At 35.0% G+C, this 15,190-nt stretch overlaps 1 protein-coding gene across 7 annotated transcripts in view; it reads left to right on the top strand.

Annotated features, from left to right (window-relative positions):
- The window catches only part of PDE1A (phosphodiesterase 1A), a 351,251-nt gene that overhangs the window by 259,936 nt on the left and 76,125 nt on the right, over positions 1–15,190 (top strand). For all 7 annotated transcript variants that reach the window (XR_007478526.1, XM_033423689.2, XM_049712585.1 and 4 more), the window contains 3 exons: positions 2,844–2,960; positions 3,804–3,944; positions 11,690–11,790. Coding sequence is in view for 6 of the 7 variants with exons in the window: in XM_033423689.2 (XP_033279580.1) it covers positions 2,844–2,960; positions 3,804–3,944; positions 11,690–11,790 (359 nt within the window). In the remaining variant the exon portion in view is untranslated. The remainder of the gene's footprint in view (positions 1–2,843; positions 2,961–3,803; positions 3,945–11,689; positions 11,791–15,190) is intronic.

Here is a 15,190-nt window from a genome sequence, read left to right as displayed (position 1 = left end):
AAAAAATATTTTAACCATTTACAAAATGTCATGTGTTTCAAGTCATGACTCATTGTAGATTTAAATGAGGATCAATTTACCCTAACAAACTATATCAATACATACATATACACACACACACACGTGTGTGTGATGTTTTCTTCTTCTTCATGCTTTATTTAGGTGGATCTTGAATTCAATTTTGAGATGGCACCAGCAGTTGTCAGAATACACATATTTTGTTACTGTATATTATGAAAGAGTTAAATGCTTTATAAATAAACAGATATTTCAGTCAAATATGGTTAAAGGCAAAACTTATATGGAGTAAAATTGTTTAGAATTTTAGGTCCGAGAAAATATAAAAAGTAAGATAAAATTAAGAAAGGAAACAAAAAAGAAATTCATATCTTTTGTCTCTGGCTTTCCCTGTGGCTGCCCTAGTCTGAGGCCCAATGGCAGTATTATATGTGTTAGAAATAACTAGAGTTGAAAATCTGAAGTTCTGAAAGTTTTTGACTTGCTTGTTCCCATTGCATGTGTGTGTGTGTGTGTGTGCATGCGCACACTATTCCTAGACTTTATTACTAAAGAGGCATTTTGTAGGCTCATCGTTCTACATTCCTTATTTCATTCCATCACTTAATTTGGGTAGGAAATTCAACTTTGTCTCCTCTAACAGTTTTATGGTGGTTTTCCTGTATTAACCACAAATTTAAAGAATACTAGCAACAGAATATACTGGGTTATTTTATTTTTGATTTATTAAACTCCTTTCCTAGTTTAAATCTATATTGCTTTCTTTTGTTCTTTAATTTCCTTTAAAGCATCCCCTTTGCATTTGTTTTTTCTCTGCTGCATATTAGATTTTAATCTTATTCATTTAAAAAGGTAGTTTGTTTTTCTAAGAAGCTTTTTTATATTCATGTTTCTAAAGCGATAATAGAGGCAAGTATATAACTGAAATGTCACATTATCAGATATTAATTAGTCCTTGGCTCTTGAGAGATTTTGATTTCCTCATTATTTCCTGAACTGTGGGCATGAAAATTACTTATTTTTATTTATTTTTCTTAGAAACCAGCTAACAGAGTATTCTGGTATGAGAGAATGTAAACATTTTTCTAAAATGTAGTGTAGGGAAATCATGAACTAACAGGTTGAAGAGAATTATCACTAAGTTAAGAATGTTTTAGTAATTCTAATTTCCTGAGATACCTCCTTGTCTTGTTTGTTCTCAATCTGACAAAGTAAAAGCCAAGCATCTGCAGTAGTTTACAGATGTAAATCACCATTGTTGATTTAAAAAATCCCCCAAAATGGAGAGCTAAGCTTTTACTCAGTGGGAAACCCCTACTGGGAACTGTAAATAGCAGCCTGTAACATTCTGAACTAATTCTGTGTTAGCTTTGGAATTTGGTGAGATTTGTTGGTCTCCTTTGAGCTTTATTGATGGTAAATGCCTTCTAACAGAACTTTGAGAGATTTTTAAATTTACAAACTGATCAAGCAAGTATTTCAGGATCAAATTAGGGCCAAACGCAAGGAATTTAACAAAGGTACCCAAGGAAACCAAAAAATATTTCACTGGTGTTTTGAAATGATTAAAAACACGTTTGATGCTATTGTTGCTATTTGTGGAAAGAAATAGTTTTAAGAGATGGTTTGGATACTTTTTATCAGATTTTCAGTTTAGTTTCGCATGTTACAGCATGTATTGTTGGCCTCTGTGAAATGTGTTAAATGAATGAAGTTCTAAACAGGGCCTGCTCAAATTCAAAATTAATGTATAGCTTTAAGGTTGTCCACTTACTGTTCAATACTAAACCTGTTGTGTGTATGCAAACACTAGACCTCCTCTACTAATAATTTATGATAATCATTAGAACTGATTCTGCTGTATTTATGTATATTTTTAAGTTTCAGTGGTTTATTTACTGTTGCAACTCAAGCTTTACCTTAATGTACTGATATACTTAATACCTCCTTAATGTACTGATACCACTTGCTACAAGTCCATTTTGTGGACCCCTCTGCAAGTTTTTGTCCTGGAATTACCTGAATCAAAGTCGTGAGGTGGCTGGAGTAGTTGCATATACCTGCTCATTGCCCTCTTTTCCCACAGTTAGGGGGGACTTTCCTAGGTATCTATTTCCCTACAGGCCTGGCCACTTCCCCGGGGAATTGCCTGAAATGCCAAAATTCCTAACCTCCCCCTCAATCAAGAGACCCACTTCCTTTATCTTACAATCTGGCCCTGGTAGAAAGTAAAAATGAATCAGCCAAGGTTAGAGTGAGTAATAAGGTAGTAGTACTCTACCGAGAGAGAGAGCTCTGTCTCTCTAGGGCATCTTCATCTTAAAAAAAAAAAGACATAAAATATCAAATCTTTAAACCAAATTAGTAACTTTTAAACGGTAGAATTTCAAGCAACGTAGCAGGTGGGTGGATGGGTGGGAATGATAAATTGGGGCTATCTTCCCTCTCTCTCTCAATTACATCACCCACATAACCTGCAATTCCACCTTGAAATGAGGCCCACTCTGGGAAAATGATTTATGCCATGCATTTGGAGAGAGACTAAGAATATGGGCAGTGTTATAGAGTTATCAGGTTTACTACATCATATTGGATAACCTTGGGATTAAGGGGAAGATCTTAAGCATTATTGACCTCACTTTTGCGGATCCACAGATACTAAGTGTCCCTGTCACATCAGACACTGGTAAAAATGAAGTTTGATGTGCTGAATTGAAATCTGACCTGCTGGATGTACAATGCCTGAGCTTTCCAAGAATTTTTTCATAGAAAGAAACAGAATCATATGATATTGCCAACTAAAATATTTACTTTTTTTCCTACAGGATGTTGATAAATGGTCTTTTGATGTATTTGCCTTGAATGAAGCAAGTGGAGAACATAGTCTGAAGTTTATGATTTATGAACTATTTACCAGATATGATCTTATCAACCGTTTCAAGGTCAGAAACATGGAACAAAAGTAAAATGCTCTTAGAATGAGTTATCTGAATAAGAATGAAAATGCAGAACTTTGGGTCATTAATCAATTCATTTAAAAATGTTTCTGGATTGTCAGATCACAGAACTAAGGGGACGAGTTCACCACTTGATATAGCCATTCTCTACAAATCACTGACATTTCTGTATATCCACTGGGGTATCATAAGGCCATGATAGACTCATTCCAACAAGATACAAACATCCCCCTGAATTATTCACAGAACACTCATGTAAAGATTGGAATCTATGACTTAAAGAAATATGATTTTCCTAAAATGCAGAATGAACCATTATTGGCAGCTTTTTTTAAATTGAAATGAAAGGGTTTCTAATTAACTTCACTTAGAGCCATCTCAGCAACAGATTTGATTCAGATTTCTGAGCCTGTATCTATGGAATCATGTTATTTTTAGAGTTAGAATTTACTGGGAGGTCATTTATTTTAACCCCCTTGAATTACCGATAGAAAAACTAGACTTCACCAGTTGTAATTGGAAAATTTTACCCCTTTAAGAACTAGCCTTCTTATCTGACTCTGGAAGATACAAGATTTAAAGATTGCTATATGGGTAAGACTGTTATTTCATCTATCTTAATTAAACACTTGGGGGTTATAATCCTTCTCAGCATTGAAAACTGACAGGTTAATGAAGTGTTTTTTCAGAACAATCCACATTTAACTTTAAGAAACTACTGCCCACATCTGACTCACTAATGTATCCCATCCCAAACATCTTTGTGCTCATGTTGATTTAGTGCCGCTCTTTTGGTCAAAATATAATCATAATTGTTACTTTCTGCAGATTCCTGTTTGTTGCCTAATTGCCTTTGCAGAAGCTTTAGAAGTTGGTTACAGCAAGTACAAAAATCCGTATCACAATTTGATTCATGCAGCTGATGTCACTCAAACTGTGCATTATATAATGCTTCATACAGGTATCATGGTAAGAAAGTCTTTGTAACTGAAGTTTGTTAGTTTGCAACATCAAATTCCATTCCCTTCTCACTGTCTCATTAATACTCAAAAAAGTATTATAAGTAATAATCTTCTGGATTTTTGAGGGTTAATGAGTTATTTACAATATTCATTTTTCAAAAAATATTTTAACTCAGTGAATAAAGATCTCCAGAAGCAAATGAAAATAGACCGCAAATTTTTCAAAATTTGGACTATGTAACATTTTTCATTTGTAAATTCCTTTTCCCATAGGTATCAACCCCCAGAAAAGTGACCTAGAGAAAAATTCTTTAGAATAAAAGTTAGTTGTAGTGCTCTCCCCTCCTTTCATCACCCAAGCTGAGCTCAATAGCTTTTTCTTTTACATGTTTGCATTGCTAATTACAATCAAATCCTAATAGGGATTTTTGGAAATTATTCATTTGGATTTTTCCGAATTCTTCTTCCTTCTCTTTGTATTTGAATGAATCAGTTGATGAGTGAATAAATGGTTCAGCAGTGCAAACCCTGGGACAAAAATGAGTAGATGTTGGGAAGTCTGGGACTGCCTAGAATTTCTATAGTGTCTTAGAGCATAGGATTACTTCCAAGGGATAAAAAGGGACGGGAAGTCCTTCCTTCTGAAGGTTCCAAACTGGGATGGGTTCAAAAGGGTATGAGCCATGTGAGATCCCCAGAATCTGAGTACATTTTTGATTCCTCATGTATCAACCTAGGCTGAAGCAGTACCATAAAATGCATATAAGTAGAATGGTCCACCAAACCTCATAATTTACATTGCCTACCTGTTTAGATTTCAAAAGTCACATTCTTTTTATTGGTAAGTCTCATTGGCATTCAGATCTGTGTAACTAGTACTCCTCCATATCTCATCATTCTGCCCCAGAGACTGTGTTCCTTACCTGGTCCCACACAAAGCCCTTAGGGCCACAGTATAGAGTCCTGAAGATCTTGAAAACTTGTAGCAGGTACATGATTCTCCAAGTTTATTGTATACAGATGATAATTGTATACATTTTCCTCCAGAATCCAGTGTGTGGTTTCCTACACATAAGATCCCTTTGCTATGATTCATCCAAAGGTGTCTCACGTGATGAATGAAGAAATTATCTATTTTACTTCTCCATCTTTTTTGCCTCCAAAATGTTGCAGATCCATCAATGCCTTGGGCTCAGATTCCACTCCTGCCCCGTGTTCCAATTATCTGTTTTCTCCAAAACAAACTACTCTAAACTCAGTGGCTTAAAACAATAATTTATCATTGTTTCTCATGGGTGTCTGTGGTTAGAAGGGTCCCAACTAGAAGGTTCTCATTTGGGGTCTCTTGTGTGATTGTGACCAGCTAGCAACTATGGTCAAAGACATCTGAGGACATCACTGGGCAAGACATCCACAGTGGTTCACTCACATGGCTGGCAGTTGATAATGGCTAATAGCTGGGAGCTCAGCTGGGATTTTAATGAAGAATTTTCTTCGAATATCACTACCAGTTCAATAGAAATATGCATTATATTGGCAGGATCACTAAGTAATTATAGCCTGCTTTGGAGTTAATGCCTACTATGGGGAGGTAAAAATCTCAAAAACCTTCACTGATGCATGACTCTCTTGTGGCCTTCTAGAAGGCTGAATTATATGTGATGTTAACCTTATACCTTTGTTTTCTCTTTTTAAGATGTAAATGTGGCTATCACCCAGTTAAGATATAAATGTGCCCATCGAGCCAAATCAAATGCAGTCATGGCTGAACGTGGTCCTTGGTTGAAGTTTACTCACCATTCATTCCAGGAGTCTGATTTGACATTTAAAGGGAGGGAGTAGAACTTAGCAATAATAAGTAGAAACTCAAACTTTCAAAGATATAGCTTCGAAATATTGTAAGCTTTTTTAAAGTAGTATATGTAACTTTCTATCTGTTTCTCTTTCTAGCATGTGTGCGTGTGCACACACACATACACACAAATTATTTTAAAGCTCTGTTGGTTTAATAAGTCTTCATTGTCAGAGCTGTTTCTTGAACTCTGTGTTTTCATTTGGTTTGATATACGCGGCAATTAGTGTGAAGAGCAAAGTGCCTCCTGACAGCTGCAAATGCTGTTAACACTTGAAAAACTTGCTTTAACATCTTCCTGGTTAGATTTGCTTTTCCTTTCTAAGGCCTTGGAATTAAATCTGATTGTGAGGTGGTTTTCATTTCAAGTGTTTGGCATTTCCTCTTCCCTGAATTCTGTGGCTTTGAAAAGTTAACTGAAAAATGAAATATTTAAGTGTTAGTCTGAAACAGAAACTGTACTAATTAAGTTTCCTCAGAACAAAATGGAGTGGAAAAGTAATGCCTACTTTGGTATAAAAAAAATCTCTGCTTTAATTATGAAGTACAACCAGAAGATATATGCCATTTCAGGCTGTTAGGAAACCAGGATTTTGTTTTGAAATACATTTTTGCTTAAGTACCACAAGTGTAAAGGGAACCAAATAAGAGACTCCTAGTTCAGCTTCAGAACCTCTGTTCTGAAGGTGACATTGAACAGATGAGGGATGCTATATTGGTGGGTAAATAGAGAAATGCAAATCTGCAATGTGCATTTACCCTCAGACTTGCAAGGAAGACTTGTTCCAGGATCTAACAAGCCATTCCAACTTCTCTGGAAGACCGGGGAAATCTGGCCCAGCCTGGCATGACTCTTAGAAAGCTAAAGTTGTTAGTAAAGATCACATAGTCACTTTTTGAGATATATAACTTCACTCTACTTTAGCAGGTTTGATTTAGAAACATTCTAAATTTATTCATCCTTTACCAAAAAAAGTGTCGGTGGACTCTTCACTTATCCCTTAGTTTGGCCATTACAAAAATAGTCGGGTGGAAGACTGTCAGTGTTGTCCAGGATTGGGAAAATATATTTAAACTAATGAGAAATTTTATGATTGATGATGAAAGGAAAGGCAAAATGAATTTTCAGTTTATTGACTATTTTTTCAAAACTATGTTACATTGCCAGCTTGAGGGGTTTTTGCAAGTTATTTTAATAAGCTTTTCTTTAGATTAAAAAAATGGTAGTAGGAGAGTATTAGTTTTCATACATATGAATGTGTTCGTTCTTTGAAACAAAAAACAAAGCATTACAGAAATATTCATTTAACTGAAACCCCTGGGCTTTGATATGGAGAAGACAGGGTCACTTACTTTAGTGTTTTAGTCATCTCCTGCTGTTTCAAGATGGTTTTATCAGCATGACATTTATGGAGCACTCCAGTAGCAGCCCAGCACTGTCAGATAACTGGTGCAGCCTGTCACCTGCAAAATGTTCGCAGGACCATTGCCTGAAAGGGATTGGGATGAAACCATTGTCCTTCAGTTTGTTAATGTCATATTGGGACACGCTCAGGCCTGGGAATAGGCAGTGCAGAGAGGATGCCAGGACACCCTCTGTCTCCCTCTCTCTCCGTTTGTCACTTAATTAATTTGTAGCCACGTGTAGTGCCACGGTGATAGGGGTGTGTGGTAGCTCGATCCATTTGCTAAAGAGCAAATGCTTCACCGAATGCTGCCAAGCCACTTCCAAATGTCTTTTTGAATATGAAATCATCTGAGGGCCTTGGCAAGGGAACACTTGTATTTCAGGGCTCCTGGCACTGTGTTCCCTCTAATACTGAGAGTAGAAGAAAAAGAGATAACTTGAAAACTATTCCTTTGGAACTTGTAGTCCACTGACTACACCCAGAAATAGCCCCTCACACTCAAATTACTTAATTTTTCTCCAATCTACAGAAATTCGCCACTATGTCTCTGTTCTGCAAACTACATGGAAATTCTGTTCTTGTAAATGGCTTCCAATACAACAGTGTTTGGAAAAGTGGGAAGAGTGTGGGCTTTCAAGGCAAGCAAACACAGATTTAAAACCCTACTTCCCTACTTCCTAGCTCACTTGCTCTCCATATCGTTCCCTTGTCACTAAAATGTGGTTAATAATACCAACTACCTTGTAGTACAACAGTGAGGAGTAATGATATCATATGTGTAATCCTAACCTAGTTCCTGAAACATAATAGCTATTAGTAAAAATTATTAGTAATTTATATATTATATATTAACTTATGTGTATTATATGTTAATATTATTATAATATACTCACTTTCCATATTGAGTAAGTTATAGCAAGGTACTTCAGTCTATTCAAAGGGATAGAGAAAAAAAGGTCCGACCCTACCTATCACGTAAGCTAAAGGGGTTGTTAATTATGCCCTTTTAGACACACCGGCATCTAATATGTCAATGTGATTTTCTGACCTAAAATTCTCCCAGGCCTATACATATACACATATACATTCTCTATCATACACACACACACACACATTAAATAATTCAGATATGAAAATTACATCCTAAGTCTTAAAGCTTTGTTAGCTTCTCTACCTATCAGTATATTTAGTTAAATTATCTAGAAATTCTGCTTTTGAAATCTTAGAAGAATGTATTCAGCATATTACCACCCTGGAATAATGGAGGCTATTGTCATCCATAGAAGGAAGGAATATTGTGATCTGTGGAAAGAACAGAAATTTTGGAATCAGACAGATTTTAGTTTGAATTCCTGCTCTGCCACTTGAGAGCTATGTGACTTTTGGCAGGTTGATTCAATTCTTTAGGCTTCAGCTGTGTTATTTGCCAAATAAGATTTAAAACATTTACCTAGTAAATGGTAAATAGGGTGATTATAAAAATTAAATGAAACCATCTACCTAAAAAGTCCAGTTAATGTTAGTTCTTTCTCCTTTCTTTCCATCAACATTGTACATGCTATTAATGGAAGTCAATGTCTCTCTCTGGTATAATTTGAGGACTGAGCTTTTTACAGCAAGTCTACCTGAGCAATTCTCTAGGCAAAATGCAGTTTAGATGAAGCACAATGTCTACACTGCTCATGACTCTTCATTTTAACCCTTTATTTCTGCCTATTAAGAATCAGAAGAACTTAGGTTATGTACTGACCACTGTTCTAGTTGGGAAGAATGATATGATTCAGACTTATTCTCTCTGACTTGTCATCATGAGTAATTTACAAAATTCATGAATTTAAGCAACCATTTTCTGAGTTAGAATTCTCATTCAACACGAGTGTAAAATGAATTGTCAACTAAGGACATAAAAATCAGCCCCCAATTCTACTTTCACTAATATGAAATAGATGTATTTTTCAATTAAGTGTGAATGTTCAATGTTTCTCTCTTCCCAAACTAGTTTATAATGTAAACTTAATTGTTAAGACTATACTGTGGCAATAAGTAAGATGAATTGATGAAGGAAGTACTATTTATAGGAGGCAGAGATTACTGAGACTAAAAACAGGAAACATGTATAATCAATTTTGAAAGTTAGAAAGATAATAATTTTAAATACTTATGAGATAATCTATAATTAAAATTCAGCTCTTATTTCCTAATTTAATTATTTTTACAATTGCGCTTCATATTCTATATTATCGTAGTAGATATAGAATATTGCTTTTTAAAAATCACAGGTAAGTCTGTAAATCTTAAATATAACTAATAGGAAATACTTAAGAAAATAGGTGATTTTTTTTCTAATAACAATTTTCTTTATTAAAACAATGGATTTCTGGGGTTACAAAATCTGGTTTAACTTCAATTGCTATTCAGTTCATGGTGTTTAATTCCACAGTCTCAGTGGGGACATTGGAGGCTCAGTCCCAGTTCAGCCTCTAATATAGACCTTTATGAGGTAATTTCCTTCCTTTTAATGACTCACAATTAAATGCACCTATAAACACAGTGCAGCTAGTTATATCAACTCTCCTTAGTTCTAAAAATTATTTCTGCTTCAGTCATCCAACTGTGAGGCATTTATTCTTGAATTGCAATCACTAAAGATATGTTAGCTCATTATTATTTTCCAGATTCAATACCTTAAACAATGTATTTAAAGTAATAAGTTCAGTAAAATGCCATTTATTCTGTATTTTACTGTATATTAAGACTTGTAATAGGCACAGCACATACATCAACTTTAAATTTCTTTTAAAGTCCACAGGGGAATGATCACTAATTTTATTTTCATGGAAACTGTGCCTGAGAGGGTAAATAGCTTATTTGCCTGAGGATTAACAAGGCTTAAAATCAGGATTCTCTGATTCCACAGTCTCTTTCCACTATTCCCAATTAACTCCTCCAAATGCAAAACTAGTGAAATTCAATTCAACAGACAAATGCCAAGTTCCTACTATGTGCCAAATACCATGATGGGTTATATGAAAGGAACAAAGATGAATAAGACTGTGCCTTTAGCAATCATGAGACTCAACAGTGTCACCTCCACTGTTAGACCCATGGACCTACAGTGGCTTCCTGTTGCCTTTTATTCAAAATCTTAATTCATCAGCTCTAATCAAGGTAGCTTATCAATTCTTTCCCATACTCCACCTTCAATCTCACTTCACTTGACTCTCCAACACAATTGTACTATTAACAATTCAATTTCCGTACAGGCCTCTATAGTATCATTCCATATTTACTCTTTCTATTTAGAATCTCTCTGTTTCCAACCTTGCATTTAGCTACCAATCTTTGTCCATCCTTCTTCCAAGATCCACTGCCACCAAATAGGTGTCCTATCTGCCCTTCTATTCTGTGAGTTTTCATCAAGTATGCATGTACTTTATATTCTTCTGCTGCTTTGTGCAAGGTCTTTTTTTCAAGTGTATGGCATAAAACCACTAAGAGCAAGTTCCACATCACTTTGGATCCTCTATTCTTACCATCAAGTACCACCTACTTACAGCGCTCTCCAATAGAACTTTCTGTGGTGATGCAAATATTTTGTATCTGTACTGTTCTATAAGATAACCACTTGCCACTATTGAGCAGTTGAAATGTGGCTACTGCAACTGAAAAAGTGAACTTAATTTTACTTAATTTTATTTATTTTTAATTTAAATAGTCATATGTGATTATCATATTGAACAATGCAGTTAAAGTGTTATGCAAAATGTGAGTAATGAATAAACTATCAAATTACCTAAATGGACTTATAACAGTAGAGAAATTTTATTAAAACCATCCAATTGATAACAACAACAAAAAAATCAATGTATATGAAGCAGTGCTCTGGATTTTACATGAAAGTATTTATTCTTTCATTGCTATTAAGTTTAATTGTATAGTCATAGAATATATGTATCATGAAGAACAAACTTGATAAATTCTTGGAATCTCTTCTAAATCTCTAAATATAAAAACTAAGTTCAGTTTCTCTAATGACCAAAGTGAATATTTTCAACTCACAGGTGGAAAATTTTCTAATAGTAGGGTCTTCTACGAAAGTTGTGCTAAAAGACATTTTAGTGTTGTATGAGTTATATGTTAAAAAATCACTAAGCTGAAATGATTTCATGAGATCCCAAATTGGTAAGGCTGTAAATTCAAAATCCATTTAGAGTTCACCTTTTAAATCATAGAAAATTACTTCTTTTCCAATTAACAAGGAAAATTATAATGTCTGAATTTTTAACTTAACAAGCCATGAAACAATCATCAGCCTCATGAAGAATCCATTATGCACAACTAATGGAGGTAAAATAGGGAAAAAATTATTTAAAATTCATATAACAGTTTTATATATTGATTTATACTGTGTGCAATGAAAATATTTATTTTTTAGAAAGACAACATTGACTCTGCTTTTTGATATGATGGAATCTTTGTTTAATTTAATAGCACTGGCTCACTGAACTGGAAATTTTAGCAATGGTCTTTGCTGCTGCCATTCATGATTATGAGCATACGGGAACTACAAACAATTTTCATATTCAGACAAGGTAAGTTAGATAAAGGATTAACTTTTCTAAGTTAAAACTTGAAATTTATTTTTCTGAATATTACTTATTTTTAAGAGGATTTCAAAATAATAATGAAGATGTCTAATAAGAATGGATTTTAGCAAAATGCCCTAAGCTTGAAACACCTCAATCAGCAATTCTTATTTATCAAGAATCTTGTATTTTGGTGGCATATTTAGCAATTTACAGAACATAAAAATGTATAAGATAATTTTTCTTTGCCCAGAACTTGCACTAAACTATCACACAACTCAGACATTTATTCACTGGGACAAATCTTACAATATTATTGTTCACGGCCTCAGTCTGGTGTCATTATATATTTGAAAGTAATGAAGTTCCGCTTCTGAAAAAAAATCTAAAGATCAAAGAAATCTTATTTCCAGGTTAGCATGCAATATTAAATTTAAACTAATTAGAAAATTGGATTTTTAATTATGGTGATAATGGCAGTTATTAGAATCAAAATACCAGAGTAGAGGTGCATTAGTCTGTTACAAATATTACATAATACCACAGATTGGGTGGTTTAAATAACAGGCATTTTCTCACAGTTCTGAAGACTGGACATGCAAGATCAAAGTGTTAGCAAGTTTGGTTTCTTCTTAGGTCTCTCCCCTTGGCTTGCAGATGGCTGACTTCTTGTTGTGTCCTCACATGACCTTTTTTCTGTGCTTGAACATACCTCAGGGTCTCTTCCTCTTCTTATAAGACATAAGTCATATTGGATTAGGGCCCACCCTTTGACCTCTTTTAACATTAATTATCTCTTTAAAGGCCTTATCTCCAAATACGTCACATTCTAAGGTACTGGGGTTAGGACCATAAACATATAAATTTGGGGGAACACAATTCAGTCCATAATAGAAAGGGGCTCTAAGCTCTTTTTGGCTGAAAAGAGATTTCAGTACCCGGGAAACAGAATTTGGTTTAAGACCCATCAGGATCCAATTCACTTGTTTACATAGGATCCTGAATTTCTATGTCTTTCACTAGTCAGAGATGCTTAAGATGGAGATGTAAGTCGAGAGACTGGTTTCTTTCTGGAACTACTGTAGAGCTCTCTATTCTTGTTGAGGGAAAACTAAACCCCGTTATTTTTTGTTTGTTTGTTTTTTTAAATTAATAGACTTTATTCCTTAGAGTAGATTTAGGTTTACATAAAAATTGAACAGAAAGTACAGAGTTTCCACATACTCCTTCCCCAACCCCACATTTTCACCTAGTGCTAACATCTTACATCAGGTGTGGTACATTTGTTACAATCGATAAACCAATATTGATACATTATTATTAGCTAAAATCTATAGCCTGCATTTTGGTTTGCTGTTTGTGTTATACATTTTATGGGCTTTACAAATGTATAATGCCATGTATCCACCATTATAGTATCATCCACAATAGTTTCACTGCCCTAAAAAGTCCCCTGAGCTTCATCTTTTCATTCCTCCCTCCCTCCTTCCCCCTTTACCCATGGCAATCACTGATCTTAAGATCTCTAGTTTTGCCTTTTCCAAAATGTCATGTATTCGAAATCATGCAGTATGAAGCCTTTTCAAACTGGCTTCTTCCACTTAACAATATGCATTTAAGGTTCCTCTATGTCTTTTCATGACTTGATAGCTCATTTCTTTTTACTGCTGAATAATATTCCATTGCATGGATGTACCAGAGTTCACGTATTCTACTATTGAAGGATGTCTTGGTTTCCTCCAAATTTTGGCATTTATGAAAAAGCTGCCATAAATGTTCATGTGCAGGTTTTTGTGTGGTCTGTTCATTTGTATTTTAAGAGCAATATTTCTAAAAATTGATTTTCCAGCTATAGGAATTTGTTGTTTTGATGTGGGGAGCATGGAACATTTTATTAAAATACTGAACATTTTAGGGCTTCCCTGGTGGCGCAGTGGTTGAGGGTCTGCCTGCCGATGCAGGGGACGCAGGTTCGTGCCCCGGTCCGGGATGATCCCACATGCCGTGGAGCAGCTGGGCCCATGAGCCATGGCCGCTGAGCCTGCGCGTCCGGAGCCTGTGCTCTGCAACAGGAGAGGCCACATTAGTGAGAGGCCCGCGTACTGCAAAAAACAAACAAAAAAACAAATACTGAACATTTTAGAGCTTCAAGGGATCCTACGGTGACTGAGGTCCACATTATAGATCATCTGGTCTAAGCCTCACAGTCTAAGAAAAGAAAACAAAGATCTTAATAGGTGAAATTACCTAACTATATGCACATAGTCAGCTGATGGCAATAGCAGGGTTGAGAAGCTGAGATGAGGGACACTTACTCTCAATCCAGTCTATTTACATAACTCTGCTCCCATGGGCAGAGACAGACATATAACAGTCAATCTTTTACAGTCTTAAATGGATGGACTTGAAAATTATGGCCCCTTGACAGAGACAGAGGGAGAGTTGAAATTCAAACAATGAAATGTTGGGGAAAGCATTCTTTCTATCCCTAGAGTCTCCCAGATTGACAGAGCATAAAGTGAAAAGGAAGACCTTGAAGTCTGGTTGTACAGCAGGGATGTTATTAACCTACACTTTTGTAGAGTATAGAGATGTCCTGTTTTCATTTGTGTTAAACATCAAAGGAAAGGTAAACTATGCAGATCATTTTTGCTTAGCAAAGGCTCTTCTATATCCACCAAATTCATAATAAGTGGGATTTTAATTAAAGACAGCTCATTACTGAGCCGGGCCCAGTGTAGGACCACAGTTTTAGGAATTGGAGAAGGGAGCAAGTGATTTGCTTCCAATAAATATTTCTTGCTCTTTCTATTTTGAAAAGTAAAGGCAATGGACTGACCTCCAGCAGCAATATTAAATTATCACTTCTAGATTTCTCCTTTTACCATTGATTTACAACTGGATGAAGAGTCCTAATGTACTTATACTTTAGACTGCAGAGAAGGAAAAGGAGATGGAGAAAAGAAGGAGGAGAAAGAGCAGAGAGAGTAGGAGGATGAAGAAGAACACACTTTTTACCATTTTATATTAAGAAGCTCTGTATAAACACTGGGAAAGGTCTATTATTTTACTTATTTTCTTATATATTGTCTATCAGGATCAATTATTTAATAGATTAATTCTACAAGAACTTGAACATTTTATGAAAAAAAAGTTGTAATGATCACAAATGCAACAATATGATGTGCTTTTTGAAATTATTGGCTTCACATTTTGTCCAAGTATATATTGGTTTTATGTTACTGATATCAATAATTCTATCGTATTTTATATTATTCATTGTTACTTGGATTTAGAGTTGCTTTTCTAATATGGAAACCTACGTACTAGATAATGAAAAATGACTGAAAAATAATTTAAAACATAGTGCAAGGCTAGATTTGAGTTCAATACAGACATTATAATT

Source organism: Orcinus orca, chromosome 7 (assembly GCF_937001465.1).
Source record: "Orcinus orca chromosome 7, mOrcOrc1.1, whole genome shotgun sequence".
Classification (NCBI taxonomy): domain Eukaryota; kingdom Metazoa; phylum Chordata; class Mammalia; order Artiodactyla; family Delphinidae; genus Orcinus; species Orcinus orca.
The sequence above is the reverse complement of the archived record's forward strand: the minus strand, read 5'-3'. Positions and strand labels throughout refer to the sequence as shown.